We start from the raw sequence: 15790 nt of genomic DNA, 5'->3' as shown, positions 1-15790 counted from the left end.
CCTTTGTTCCTATCATGACCAGTAACAGCTTGTAACCAAGCCCCCTAAACAATAACCCACTGAATGACCAAAACCACCCACTCCACCTCTTGGTAATATGGGCATTGTGTTCTCTAGACTGCTTCCTGTTGTCTGGGGGCAATGACATCTTTAGGGGACCCTGAGAAAATTGGGATAATGGTCAAGTCCTGGAAGAGCTAGCTGTATTATTTTTTGTCTAGTCTCTATGTGATGGGAAAGTGTAGAGCTTATCTGAAGTATTGAGTGGTGTAGTCTGTGATGCTGAACCATCTCAGGTAGCAGTTCTGAAGTTGGTCTGGATGTAGAATTTTGAGGAAACTGCAGCAGAGGCATTCTGAGAGACTGACTCACCTGGACTACTTGTCTTCATTGGTATCTGGTCCTTTTTTTTCTGAAAACGCATAAGCTTTTAAAGGTTTTATATGTATAACACAAGTATGGAATGTGCAGTGTGCACAAGTCAGTTGAAGCTGATTTTCTGTTTTCTGTATGTTAACTTTCTAAGTTTATTTGGACTGTACAACCAAACCTCTATTCCTGCCGTATGAAAGGATGACAAATAGTATGTAGTATAAGTTATGAGGATTCCATACCCAACGAGCTCCTTTTTTTTCTTTTTTTTTTTTTCCCCGCAGGGTTTCATATAAACCCAGCTGGACCCTGGACTACTGCTCCTCCTCCTTCCAATGCTAGGTTTTGTGTGGTGCTGAGAATCAAACCCAGGGTTTACTGTGTACCAGACAAGCCCTATTTCAATGGAGCAGTGTATCCAGCTCTTCAGTTTTCTCTTTTCGAGCTGAATGAAGGTTTTCATCTTTCTTGGGCACAGCTGCTCTTAAGGCTAGGTGTATAGACTAAGTGAATGGTAGCAATAGTAATGTGCTTAACTTGAAATCAAAATGTAAAGCCATGTAAATACCCTGATTTCATCATCTTTAATGCTTTTAATTCAATGTAAATGTTATAGGTTTCATGCTTACTGTAAAACAAATCTGTAAGTTGACCACAGTTTATTTTAATGGTTAGAGTTTTACCATTTTGAGAAGTCAGACCACAGAGGGAACTAAATTTTTTTTTTTTTTTTTTTGGATTTTTGAGACAGGGTTTCTCTGTAGCTTTTTGGTTCCTGTCCTGGAACTAGCTCTTGTAGACCAGGCTGACCTCAAACTCACAGAGATCCGCCTACCTCTGCCTCCCGAGTGCTAGGATTAAAGGCGTGTGCCACCACCGCCTGGCTGAGCTAAACTCTTATAAGGATGTATGTTGAGTTGGAATTGGCATAGTTCCCTCTACAGAAGGACCACCCTTGGTCTTACAAATCTCTAGTTTCAAAGGGGCCATTTCAAACACTGAACAAATTAGTGATATAGACTACACTTACCTCAAAATGAATTGAAGGGTTCCTCCCTTCCACTGAAGCCGGGAGTTCTAATTTGTAATGTTTAAAATATAAATTAAACAATTAGAATTTTTTATATAAAAATGTTAAGTAAAAATTCTGAATTACTGGTAAATTTTAAAAAATTCCTTTTACCTTACTATTATATTATAAAACTACCTTCATTCTCCCCTTTCCATGTGTGCATGCATGTGCTAGATTTAAACCCACTCTTCCACTGGGTTACACCTTTAGCCCAAAGGGCGTCACTGCCCCTTCCTCCTTGTCGTGGTGTTGGGCATTGAACTGTCACAGTGCATTTGTTTAAACATTCCTGTCACAGGTCTGTGGATTAGCCCTTTTTCTGAGTGGAGTCACCTTTACCTCTTCCTTTTTCAATGACCGATGACCTTTGTGTATTCTGGTGTATGTAATGCTGATTGTGGCTGTTGTGGGTAGTGTGGTTAGTGTTTGATATCGAATAGAAAAAAAGAATGAAAAGTAATGTATAATTACAGCCAATTATACCTTGTAAATGAATAGTATATAAAAAGCATTTTTAATCCACAGACTGACCCTTTGACTCTCATCTTTTATGTTAGAAATAGAAATAGTGATCATACAAGGATTTTTTTAGTCAAAAGGTTTTTTTGTTGTTGTTGTTTATTATTTTTTTTTAAAGGGTCAAAGAAGCTGGTGACAGTGGCGCACACCTTTAATCCCAGCACTTGGGAGGCAGAGGCAGGCAGATCTCTGAGTTTGAGACCAACCTGGTCTATAGAGTAAGTTCCAGAATGGCCAGGATTACACAGAGAGACCCTGTCTGGAAAGCCAAAAAGAAAAAGAAAAGAAAAAGAAGGGAGTGTCCAAGCTGACTTAAGGCAGATGATAATGTATTTGCTGCCATGGGCACAATGTCTGGAATTAGATCTGGTTTTGTAGACACAGGTGGATGTAGGGCTCTTTCTTCTGTTCTGTTGGCTTCAGCATCAGATGATGGCAAGACAGTAGCTTCTGTCCCTGCTTTAATTCTGACTTCTACCCGTGAATAAAAGTGAGATTTCTCTTATACATTTAAGAAGGATTTATTTTCTGTCATGGGTTCCAGTGGATTTGTGTAGATATTCCTAAGTGAATTGCTGTCCCCGGGGAAAGGGGATGTGGTGTTTTGATTCCTTCAGAGCCGGCCTTAGTTCTTGTAGTTGAGAGTGGAAACAGACGGTGATATCCAGGTACACGTGAGGAGGGAGGAGTGAGTCTTGGCTAGGTGACACAGTAGGGAGATCTGTTAGGGAGCCAGCATTCATTCAGATGACTGTACACTTGAGCTGTAGCATAATCAGTGGGATTTGATGGATTAATTAAGTACTGGACTTGTAAGCTATAAAATATGTTCCTTAAAACAAAGACTTTTAAAAACTTTCCTGTGAAATTGGATTCAGTAAAGCTATCCTAAAACTTACTTGAAAGTTGGCTTACCAAAAATGTTTGCCATTTTGTGAAATATTGCTTCATGCTAGTTTTCAGTCAGTAGATTGCTAAATAAATTTGACGAGACTTAAAATTATCAAAAGGATTTGTGGTATGGAAAGCTGGTATGGTAATAAAACTGATTGTACCTTAGCCAGAGAAGTCAGGCCAACCACTGAGCAGATTTTCTTTGCTTATCTTGTGTGTGTATGATTTTTGAGTCACCGAAATTCACTGTGTAGCCCAGACTCACCTTTAGCTTGTGGTCTGTTGCCTCAGCCTCCTTAGCATTCGGACTATATAGGTGTGCCACCACCACGTGAGTACTCTTCTTTAGCTATTTCCTTCATCATCTGTGTGTCCAAACACTGAAATTCCTGATTATTATTACACGAGAAATGTGAGTCTTATTTACTAGAATTTAAAATCATGTGTGGGTTCATTTTGATTTTTGAGACACTGTCAGCTAGCTGGTCCGGTGACTACCCACTGCTGCTCAGCATTGTCAGCTAGCTGGTTCAGTGACTACCCACTGCTGTTCAGCATTGGAGGGCTGGTGATGAAGAATGGAGCTCTCTTGCCCTCCTTGAGCCCATGTTAGTAAGAAAGCAGCTAAGAAAGGAGGAAGAAGATGATGGTGATGGTGGTGTTGATGCTACACAGATATTCTTTTGAAAGTAGTTAGGAACTGTCGCGGCTCTACCTCGTCCCGCAAGGATGACACGCGACACACAGGAGCTCTTCCTGCTGCAGTTTTATTCAGGATCTTTTACAGTTATCTCTCTCCTTCTCTCTCTGGGCAAACCTCTCCCAGCCCTTAAGTAGGCATGGGCAACCAACCCCGGATTGCCAGATGGGCACTGCCCATAGGTCCACGCATATGCAAGCAGCTGACAATCATTGCGTGATCACAGCATAAGTCAGGTCTTAGCCGTAATTAGGAGCTGATTATCAGATGTGGCTTCACGCAGCTCGCTACAAGGAACATGGACTCTGGAGTCTGAGTGCTTGGCATTCAGTTCTGCTTCTTCACTTGAAGCATGGCTGTCTTTGGGCATGCTCTTTAACCTGTATCTCTCCATTACCTCTAAAACAGTGGTAGCGATAGTAAATGTATCAGGTCGTTATCATAACTAAGCTAATGTGCATCAGTCTTAGACACTGTCTGGGTACAGGGGATGGACCTGGGAAAGAGACCTCATTTGATGATGAGTGAGAACCCAACTTCTGGAAAGTGACCCCTGAAGTTTCCCTGAGGAAACAGTATCTGAGCCCAGACCTCATAAACAAGCGAGAGTGAGGTGACAAAGGTGTGGAGTGTGTGGTGACAGGGTAGCCTGAAGAGCATTCAGCTAGCCTTTATTATTATACACGCTGCCATTGAACAGCCCATGCTCATCTGCCAACAGTGTTTAAAGTGGCTGGCTATAGAATTTTGGATGTGTGGTTAGGTAACAGCGTACTAGCCTAGTGGTTCCAAACCTGCTGTCACTACAATCATCCCGGAAGCTTAAACAGCTGCAGAGTTCCGAGCCTTTTAGTTCTGGGAATCAAAATGCCCTCGGGGAGGAGTGAGTTTGGGCTGGTATTTTAGCTGAATCAAGCAATTAGCCTTATTTGGGAAGGGCTTCCTTGTCTTGGAATAGCTCTGTTGGAACTGCTGAATTAATGGTGTTATTTCTGTTGATGTAATGGGAGCTGCCACACTGGCGTTCATAGACACACATCCATCTGCTTTAAAAACCTACGGAGTAGCTTCAGTGCTGGATTCAGAGAGAACTGAGAATCTTTTATTTTCCTCTTGGTTTGTGAATTGTATTATGGTTTTAAACAGTTTGCTTTGTCATCTGGCTCATAATAAAGCCTTGCTAAAACGAAGCAAGATTTCTCATAAAAATCGTCTCAATCACAAAGCTTATGCTAATGATTTTTTTTTCTTTTTCCTTTTTCTTCTGAGACAAAGTTTCTCTCTGAGGAACCCTGGCTGTCCAGCTGTCCTGAAGCTCACTCTGTAGACCAGGTTAGCCTTGAACTCAGAGATCCACTTGCCTTTGTCTCCCGAGTAACTGGCATTAAAGGCTTGAGCCACCTGACTTAAAATACTATTTTTTTAGTGGAAGGGCAAATGCTTACCTCAGTGGTTCTCACATAGTACTCACACAGCATGTGTACACTATGCATACACAACACGTACAGCATGTGTACCATACACAACACACATACCACACACACATATCATACATACAGCATACATACCACACACATACATACACACAGCATACACGTAGTACTCCTACCACATGCATCACACACATACCACACACACAACACGCATACAACACACATACCACACATGCACACAGCACACACACACACAGCACACGTACTACACACGGCACACATACCACACACACAGAGCATAATACCACACATGCACACAGCACACATATCATACATTCACACAGCACACACACACACACACATGCACACAGCACACACACACGTAGCACACATACTATACACAGACACAGCATGCACGTAACAACATACTACATACACACATGCACACAGCACACACATACCACACATGCACACTGCAAACACACACATACCACACATGCACACTGCACACACACACATACCACACATGCACACCGCACACAAACACACAGCACACATACCACATATGCACACCACACACACATACACACAGCACACATACTACACATGGACACAGCACACACACCACACACAGAGCATGCACACATACCACACACAGAGCAGGGGTGGGAAGGCTTCATTACCTTCAGAGTTGTGGAGTATTTGGAAAAGTAGAAATTTGCTGTCATTAGCTGTTAATCCCAATAAGGAAGACTTGGGAGAGCGCCACATCTAGGCTTGTCTCCCATAGCAGCGCGCTCTCAGGACATTATGTTTTGTGTTGTTCTGGTAGTTATATTAACAGAATTCATGTTTATAAACTGTGGGGCCAACAGGAGAAATATTTGTGCTATTTCTATAAAGAGGATTCATATGAAGTAAACTTTCTTTTGAACCACGAAAACTAAATTATTGTTATTACAGACTCCATATAATTGCATAAGTCGTAGCCAGGCCTGAGTGTGGGTTGCAGCTGGTTCTTAGATAAGCCTCATTCTACTTTAAGAAAAAAGTCATATTACATCTGACAGGCATCTGGTGTTTCAATTAAATTCATTTATTTGGGGCCCAAATTGCTTTTTTGGTGCTCAGTTCCCTTTAGACCACACTTTCAGACTCTTTGCAGTCTCTCCCAGGCTCCCCACACTTCCTGCTGTGTGGGCTTAGCCTTGGTACATAGAGCACTTCCTCTTCTGCTGGGTCCGCTGTCAGTGCAGGCCTGCACCTTGTAAGACTCTGGTAATTCAGGTGGGTCTCTGGCAACACCGTGATGTCCTCATAAGTGCCTAGATGACAGTGAGCGGCCAGCAGGCTGGAGATACCATTTTAAAAAGCCAGACAAATGAAAAACCATTATAAGTCCTGGGGACTGGAAGAGTTGGGCATATCATTGTCTCATGTGGCTAGAAGGTCCCTTTCTTACCCGGAAACACTGATGAGGACAGAGTGCCAACTATATACAGCTATCAAGGAAGTAGGACCATAGCATTTACAAGATGGTCTCCTTAACTGCAGAATGGATGGCCTAAAAAACCACAGTTTTTAGCAGAAAGGCTTCCTGAATACAGTGATGCAGAGCCAGATACTGTCTCAGAGGAATAGAGGAGCCATTTACTCAGCCTTGAGTGTGGGCGCTGTGTCACCTTATGCCTGCAATTTGAGTTTTCATAGCATGTCTTTGTAAGCACTGGTACCACGAGAGAGAATTGTACCTGAAGACCCTTACTTTCTGCAAGGCATTGGCCCTCCCCTCCCCTGCTGCCCCCAGGACAGCCATATTTGCCTGCCTTCCCTCCCTGCTTGCCTGCCTCCCTCCTTCCTTTCTTTTTTCCTTCCTTCAAGACACGGTTTCTTTGTGTAGCTTTGGCTGTCCTGGAATTTGCTCTGTAGACCAGGCTGACTTCGAACTCACAGAGATCTGTCTGCTTCTGCCTCCCGAGTGCTGGGATTAAAGGTGTGTACATGAATGGTCATATTTGTCTTCTAATGACAGATATTGCTCAGTGTACACTCTAATGTCTGCTTTCCCTGTGCTGAAGTCAGTCACTTCTTCACTCTGTCCGTCCACTCTGTACTCCCTGTAAGGTCTTGGTGCTTGGAATCCATTCACACCCTCAGATAAGGGAATTACCCAGGGAACACAAATCCATTGGACTGCAGATGGTGTTTATTCATGCTAAAGTGACTTTATGGTTTCCAGCCTAGTGTTAGAAAGTTTGGAGAAGTTAGGTAGCAGCACTTGGCGTTTCATGGGCTGCAGTAGAAGCCTCATGCTGCAACGGATGTTTTCCTCTGGGACTTGATTTTTCTAGAGGCAGAAAATTTAGGGAGGATCCCATTTACTCTCTCCATAGTGCTGTGTCTCTTTGCCGGCAAGTGATTGAACTAGATCTACCCCAGGTCTTTATGAAATGTGTTGAAAGCATAGCTCAGAACGGGAATGATGCTCAGACCGCTCACTTTGTGTCTCTTACCTGGACTTGTCCCTGTATCCTGATGACTCCATAGCCCAACTTTCTCCACATGGTGATAAGCTTGGTTACTAGCAGCTTCCAGATGCTGTGCTTGGTAAATTCTGTTTTAAGAGAGGGGATTTTGAAAAACTTGTAAAATAAAATTGCATGTTTACAGTCAGACCAAAGAGAGGACAGGGCCGGAGGGTGACTTTTCTTTCTCCTATAGTTTTTTTTTTTAAAGCAAAACAACTAAACACTCACCTTTGTCTGCCAGCTGAGGTCTGCATCCTCTAGAGCCACAGGTTGTTTCAAAGTCCTGTTTCAAAGGAGGTCATGTGTTGTCCTTGGAAGAAAGGTGTGGCTGCAGACCAGACACTGGGCATCCACTTCACTATTGTAGGCTCCGAGGGCTAAAAGAGGCCACAAAAGATTGTTTAATCCTGACTGTTTGGAATTCTGAAACAAAGTCTACTGGCTGGTGGCTAAACTGGAGCTAGTGATTATTTTTAGGCCCATTGAAGATATTTGAAGCTCTCACATGTACCAAAACTCTTCCCATTCAGACTCATTCTTTCATCCCTGCCATTCTTAGATCCCAAAATATTACTTACTTTCATCTAGCAAAGTGACTGTACATTTAAACAGTGCCAACCTTATTTTAATAATGCAAAGTATAATAATTTTTTAGCTTGTTTTCCCAAGGAGGAAATTTTCCCTCTAGCTGCTCCATTAAAATGTAGCATATCTAAAATCCTGAAGGAGCCAGAGGCTTGGTTCAGTGGTGCAGTGTGCTTCTTGTGCTTGCGGCCTTGATCTCTTCCTTAGCACCAACACAGACCCTAACAGATACTCCTACGGTAACAACTTCTCCATTTTGGTGTCTCATTGCTAGAGTCAGACTCTCCTGTTTGATGTAAAAGCACTACATGGTATTGCTCTAAACTGTAGTTCCTGTGCCCTGTGATGGTCTTAAATATATCTAGGTGCATTATCCTGGCAGTGGCATTTCTCACTTGACTTTTGGTGAGCTCTCCCTTGCTCTGAACACCCAAGTGGGCTGTGGAGGTTGACCAGGTCTTCCATTTCTATCAGGTGATCAGACTCTGAGAATCTGGGATGTGAAGATGGCAGGAGTCCGAATTGTGATTCCAGCACACCACACAGAGATCCTGAGCTGTGACTGGTGTAAATACAACGAGGTACAGTACGGCTCCACGCAGAGCACTCTTCTGAATGGTAACTGTGCCTTTGTCTGTCTTGTTGATGTGGACTTTGTGCTGTTTCTGACCATTAAGTTAAATTCAGTCCCTGTCACTTGTAAATGAGTGCCTGGCCTGCATTAGCGTGAATTGGACTTAAGTGCTCCTAAAACATCAAACTAAGGAATAGATATTCTTAAGAGTTCAACAGTGCAGCCTTTCTTGTTTGTTTTGGAAACTGCTTTACACGTTACGTAATTTGTATTTGTGTGATTGCTCTTAACCTTGGTACTCTAGAGTTTGCGTTCATTTGCTTTTCAGGTGTCTAGTCAGGCTACCAAACTGTTTATAACTCAATTTTCAATTTGACAGTTTATCAGTTCTTAGGATGAATTTGTTTTATCTTCCTTTTTTTAAAAAAAAAATTATTAATTTATTATGCATACAATATTCTGTCTGTGTGTATGTCTGCAGGCCAGAAGAAGGCACCGGACCTCATTTACAGATGAGTTGTGAGCCACCATGTAGTTTCCGGGAATTGAACTCAGGACCTTTGGAAGAGCAGGCAATGCTCTTAACCACTGAGCCATCTTTCCAGCCCCTTTATCTTCCTTTTTAAGCCAAACAGTTTCTATGCTTCTGTAAGATAGTGGTGCCAATGTGAAACTTTTTAAAGCTTCAGCTAAAATATCTGAGCATGAGAATTAAAAAGTAGGAATATAGGGATGGATATAAATATGTTAATATACCTATCTATATACGTCAAGGGGCTTATTGGCTGAGAACTAAAATTACCTATGTTGTTTTCTCTTCCCTAGGTTTAAATTAACTTAGGAAAGTTGAAGGAATGTGACACTGGCAGAATTCTTTAAAAAAAAAGAAAATATGTATATTCAATAGAAGTATTTAGGCTTAAAAAGACAAATAAAACAAACACTTTGCTTTTTCAAATAACTTTTTGTCATCTTGGTCCCCCGACACACACGTGTTTGTGTGTGTGTGTGTGGTGTGTGTGTACTGAGGATTGGACTCAGAGACGCATTTATGCTTGTGAGACAAGTATTCTATCACCAAACTACATTGCCATCCCAGTGTCTTGCCTTTTAATGCCTGGTAAGACCTCAGAGCATGTTTTAAACCTCTTAAAGAGAAAGACGGGCTGAGTTGTCACAATGTTTTAAACCCTTATACATCTATTGCTACTTGAGAAAGTAAGTTAGACAATCTACAATGCTGTTTGAGACTTTGCCTCTTTCTCTTGTGTGTGGTGTTCTGTTTTGTACTTGAAACATATTTGGTTTCTTTCCTCTCAAGTTGTATATTTTTGTTTTTGTTATGAAATGACTATTTTGGTTCCTTTTTCTGCTTGTTATACAACTTTAAAAAATAGATCATGGGTATATATTTAACTACAAAAGTGTGTTATTGTTTCTGTGGGAAAGCCTTAGTACTGCTTAATCGCAAATATATCATAGTTTTGTTTCTCTTTATTTATTTATTTATTTATTTATTTCTGAATTGTTTTCAGAATCTGGTGGTGACAGGAGCGGTTGATTGTAGTTTGAGAGGCTGGGACTTAAGGAACGTACGACAACCTGTATTTGAACTTCTTGGTCACAAGTATGCTATTAGGAAGGTGAAAGTAAGTCTTTTTATTTTTTACACATAGAATAAAAACACAAGCATCAGTATAATCAATGAAGCCTGTATAAAAGTATTTAGGGATTGAAGTTGTATAGAGCTGGGGATCAAGCCTGGGCATGGAACAGGGTAGGCAATCCTCTACTACTATATCCGTGGCACAGGCTAGGCAACGTTCAACTCCTTTATCTGTGGCACAGGCTAGGCAATGCTCTACTGTTACATCCATAGCACAGGCTAGGCAGTGCTCTACTACTGAGCTATGTCTGCGGTTCTTGGTTTTCTGAGACAGGATCTCATTGTGTAGGCCAGGTGACTTCAAAATTATAGTTCTCCTGCCTCAGCCTTCCAAGTGCTGGGATTGCTGATTCCTTCTTATATGTGCTTTTGTTATCCAATTAATGCTAATATTTGAAGCTAAAATTAGGTCATACATCTGAGTAAGCTGGGATGATATAAAGATATAGTACTTGATGTTAAATAAAAACCATTTTTTCATCTTGTTATTAGTTAATTGATTATTTCTTTTAACATTTTTAGCTGTAGTAGTTTATATTTAGGGTTTATATTTTTCATGATTGTCTATTTGTTGAGTGTGTGTGTTCAATGATTTGGAGAGATGGTAGTTTTTTTTTTCTCTAACGTGATGATGTATATAAAAGCTATAAATGTGCAGGGTGTAGAAACTTTCTACTCCGAACAGGAGAGAAGCTCACTTTTTGATGCTGCTTCCAATAGGCTTACCTCATTGTGAGGGAACTTAATTCAGTTCCTTAGCTTCCTGTCAGGTGATTCTGCTGTTACCATGAAAGACTCCTGATTTTCAAGTTTTTATACCAAGAGCTTTGTACTTAGTAACATTTACTTTCGTTAATTTAATATTTTTAAATCTCGTCTTTGAGAATCTCATACATGCATACAAAATATTTTGGTCATCAAAAACCAAAAAAAAAAAAAAAAAACAACCAACAAAACAAAAAAGAAACCAAAAAAATGTAATGACAGTCAATTGGTTGTTTATCATTTATGTTGACGCTGCTGCCTGGTTACATCTCATGACAGACGTTACTTAGGGAAAATAGGTGTAATTCAGTTTCATGGTGGCAATGCAGTTGACTTGAACTAACTTGGTCTAGGATTATGGGAGCGTGCAGAGCAGCTTACTCATATTGCCTGGATTGGTGACAAGTGAACTCACTCATAGTCCCCACATCTAAGCTTGTAACTTAACAGCGAGTCCCATGTCCAAAAGATTGTACAACCTCTTAAAACAGTGGCAACACACTTCAAATGAATGAGCTGTCAGGGACATTGCCCATTTAAACTGGGACACTGGGTTTAAATTTACATTTTTATCCTTGGTGTAATTTTTCATGAGCTATGATATATAAATAACATTAAATTATTTAAAAATTTATATTTAGCATTTAAGTGATTATTTTGCTGAGAGTATATGAACATGAAATGTATTAATATAATGGACAGATCCTATAGTTATTGTCTGTCTATATACTGCCACACACTTCAGTCCCTTATATTTGTAGAGTTATGTTTAGGTAGCTCCTAAGAATTTATATTTATTTTTTTTCAAAACAGCAACATTTAGGAGTGCATGTTATAAATTATTTCTATAGAACTTGAGGGATTTTCTTTGGAGAATGTAAAAATTAAAATTTTGCTATAAATGAATACTTGAAAGGTCAAAATAAGTACATAAGGCCCTGGAAGGTACAACTTTAAGTGACACTAGTGGGTAAGTCAACCTTGTTTATGGGGCGACTGGTGGAGTAGCAGCTGTGACTACACCTGACTTCTCTCTCTTGCAGTTTTCGCCATTTCATGCTTCAGTGCTGGCCTCTTGTTCCTATGACTTCACTGTAAGGTACTGAGATTTTTTAAATACATTTTGTGTACAATATCAAGTAACATTTGTATCTGGGTAACTTTCCTAAGGTAATGGATCGCATTATTAACAATATACCTTTCCTGCCTTTTCCTCCTAGCTAGTCACTCTGTAAGCCACATCTCCTTGTCCCGTGTGCTGTAAAGTCTGCTGGGTTTGTGTGAAGACACTAAACATTGAATTTAACCAACCTTGTCGTCTTAACCCCCAGAGCTCCTCTCTTTTTCTTCTCAGTCAGTGTTTGGTCTGGCAGGGTTCCTATGGCTGTCTTCATGCAGTGTGTCCCTCTGATGGAACAGACTGAATTGGTACCTTGAGAGAAAGTACATGCCTCTAACTTGTTTTTCTGGAAGGAGCCTGTATAAGAATGCAGACAGACGGGCTGGAGAAACGGCTCAGCAGTTAGAGCAATGGCTACTTTTCTAGAGGACCCAGGTTCAATTCCCAGTACCCACACGGCAACTCACACCTGTCTATAGTTACAGTTCCAGGTCTTCTGATGCCCTCACAAGACATACATGCAGGAAAAATACCAATGAACATAAAATAAAAATAAGCTGCAAATATTAAAAAAAAAAAAAAAAAGAATGCAGACAAACTGGGGAATAGAATCGCACTCTAGCCAGGATGAGGTGGAGGGTGTTGTTTTGTTGTTTGGTCTAGCCTCATGTAACCGCTCTATCTGTGAACTCCATGCAGCTAAGGATGACTTTGCACTCCTAATTCTCTCGCCCCCACCTCCCTGATGCTGGGATTGAAGGCATGAGCCAGCATGTGCAGCCACATTAAAGTAGTAAGGCATGATTGCAGAGTCTTTAGTTTGTGGTGATACTGGACTTTTTAGAAGAAAGCACCAATGGACAGGAGGAAAAACTTGTCTCTTGCTTGCCATCCACCCCAGTCAGGCTGGAACTGCGGAGCTATAAGTCGCCTGGGAGTTGAACTCAGGACCTCTGGTAGACTAGCCAGTGCTCTTAACCTCTGAGTCATCTCTCCAGTCCCTAAAACTTAAAGTTTTAAGATACATATTTTGGCAAGAAAAATATGATAAGAATTTAGTGCTGTTAATATCAAACTGTGTATACTCATGTTGTACATGATGTCTCTCTTACCCTAGCATTATCAATGCTTTAATCCTTTTCAGTTACCAAACTGTATAGATGTTGTAATGGTTTGAATGAGAACAGCCACCATGGGCTAGTATGTTTGAATACTTGGTCCCTAGTTGGTGGGCGTGTTTGGGTAGCAAGAGGTATGGCCTTATTGGAGGTGATGCATCACTGGGGCAGGCTCTGAGGTTTCAAAAACCCACAACACCCCCAGGCAGCTCACTGTTTCCTGTTTGTGGATAAGGATGTTAGCTCTCAGCTGCTGTGCTAGCACCATGCTTGCCTGCCTGCCTAATGTCATGCTTCTGACCAGGATGGTCATGTCCTCCAACCCTCTGGAATTGTAAGCCCCCAATTCAATGCTTTCTTTTATAGTTGCCTTGGTCTTGGTATATTAGCACAGCAATAGAGAAGTAACCAAGACAGATGTATGCAGCCTTAAAAGTCACAGGTATTTATATATTTGTTATTATCTGCCAGATATTGTAATGGACAGATTGAAGTAAGTGGCTAAGGAAATGTATATTTACTTGAAACTTTTAATTATTTTGTTTTTAACTTTTCTTGTTGATATGATGAAACACAAGACAAGATACAATCTCAGGGAAGAAAGATGAGTTTGTTTACAGTTAGAGGTAGCAGCAGGAAAGCAGGCAGCTGCTCACATTGTGTCTCCCCACACTCAGGAAACAGGGACGGGACAGGAAGTTCCTGAGGCTAAAAGACCTTAAGGCCTGCCCTTGCAGTCCTTGGTCCAGCGAGGTTCCACTTCAAGGCCCATCCCCAGTTGGGGTCCAAGTATTCAGATACATGAGTCTAAAGAGGACTCATTCAAATCATGGCAGGAGGTGATAAAATGGTAGGTTTGGAGAGGAGAAGCAGGCTTAAGCCCATCAGTTTTGCTGGTATAGTAAGAGAGATGTAGTCACAATACAGATAGAGAATAATTGAAGACATACTTGTAGAATCATTAGAGCTTGGAGTATACTTGGGTGTCCTCACAATGGAGGAAGGCCATCTACTAGCCAAGTTACCTGATTGCACATCTCCAACATGGAGATGATGGGACATACAACCTGAGATTGTTGTGATGACCCAGTGAGCTAATAGACACAAATGCTGGCACACTAGGTGCTGTCTAATGGCCTGTTATTGTCAGCCTTAATGGCATAATTGGCGGTGACAGAAGACTGTCTGTCTCTTTGGACTTAAAGCCCATCTCTTATCTTCAAAGGTGAAGTAGTCACTTTTACTTTAGAGCAAGAAAAGCAATCTACACTCGGCCCTTTGTTGCTCTCTTCCCCTTGTAGTTGGGAGAGAAGTAAAACTCGGGGTAGGAAGTCACATCCCTGTCCCTCCACATTCCTTACTCTTTGGAGAAATTCTTGAACACTCTCTGTGTAGAAGTCTCTAATGCAGTGGCTATGTGGACCTTTGAGTGGTTGACTTGAGGTGAAAGGCTGCCTCCTCCACTCGCTAGACACTAATTAAAGGAAATGATGCCTCCTTTGTAGACATGTTTAGAGGATTTGATGAGGTAGTACCCAAAATGTTCTCGGCACACGAGTGTCTGAAAAATAGCAGATGTTCTAAATTAGATGCTAATAGTAATAAGTTTCCTATTTTAAAATGTAAGTACCTCCGGGAGACTTGAGGTGTTAATCATTCATGCTTTACCTAACATTATATTAATAAGATAATTATATTGCTCAAAGCCACTGAGGAGCCATGTGAGTAGGAATTTTTATTGCACTGTGAAGGTGAGAGAAAAGTGAACCTAGCAGGATGGTGCTGTGGGAACCCGAACAGGGCTCACTATGCAGCAGTGAACAGAGGCAGCCTTTTGTTCAGATCCATAGCTAAGAGGCCACTTCTGTGTTTCCTACTATTTAAGTTTGTTCTCTAAATTGCTAGATATTATGTACATTTTTATTAAAGAATCTTTATGGAGACAGCATGATACAATAGAAAAAGAGTTTGCAATCCTAGAATTTTTGTTATATCTTTCATATGTGATGTAGGAGGGTTATCTGTCTATGTGTTACTTTCATTGGTTAATAAAGAAACTGCCTTGGCTTTTTGATAGGGCAGGATTTAGATAGGTGGAGTAGACCGAACAGAATGCTGGGAGGAAGAAGGCAGTGAGGCAGACATCATGCTTCTCCTACCCAAGACGGATGGTGGTTAGAATCTTCCCAGGAAGCCACCACTTTGTGGTGCTACAGAGATTATTAAAAATGGGTTAATCAAAATTTGAGAGTTAGCCAAGAAGAGGCTAGATATAATGGGCCAGGCAGGGTTTAAATGAATACAATTTGTGTTATTTCAGGTGTTAAGCTAGCCATGCAGGAGCTGGGCAGGATGAAAAGCAAGCCTGCTCGCCTAATCACTACACATATGTATATGTAAACTATATACATTCTATATACTTAATTATATACTTATACTTAGTT

The 15790-nt window shown here is 41.0% G+C and overlaps 1 protein-coding gene across 1 annotated transcript in view; it reads left to right on the top strand.

Moving 5' to 3' along the window:
* The window catches only part of Pex7 (peroxisomal biogenesis factor 7), a 68129-nt gene that overhangs the window by 17115 nt on the left and 35224 nt on the right, over positions 1–15790 (top strand). Inside the window, exons 6-8 of the mRNA XM_057762240.1 lie at positions 8578–8684; positions 10213–10326; positions 12152–12207. Coding sequence (XP_057618223.1) covers positions 8578–8684; positions 10213–10326; positions 12152–12207 — 277 coding nt within the window. The remainder of the gene's footprint in view (positions 1–8577; positions 8685–10212; positions 10327–12151; positions 12208–15790) is intronic.

The sequence above is a fragment of the Chionomys nivalis genome, chromosome 2 (genome assembly GCF_950005125.1).
Source record: "Chionomys nivalis chromosome 2, mChiNiv1.1, whole genome shotgun sequence".
Taxonomy (NCBI): domain Eukaryota; kingdom Metazoa; phylum Chordata; class Mammalia; order Rodentia; family Cricetidae; genus Chionomys; species Chionomys nivalis.
The sequence above is the reverse complement of the archived record's forward strand: the minus strand, read 5'-3'. Positions and strand labels throughout refer to the sequence as shown.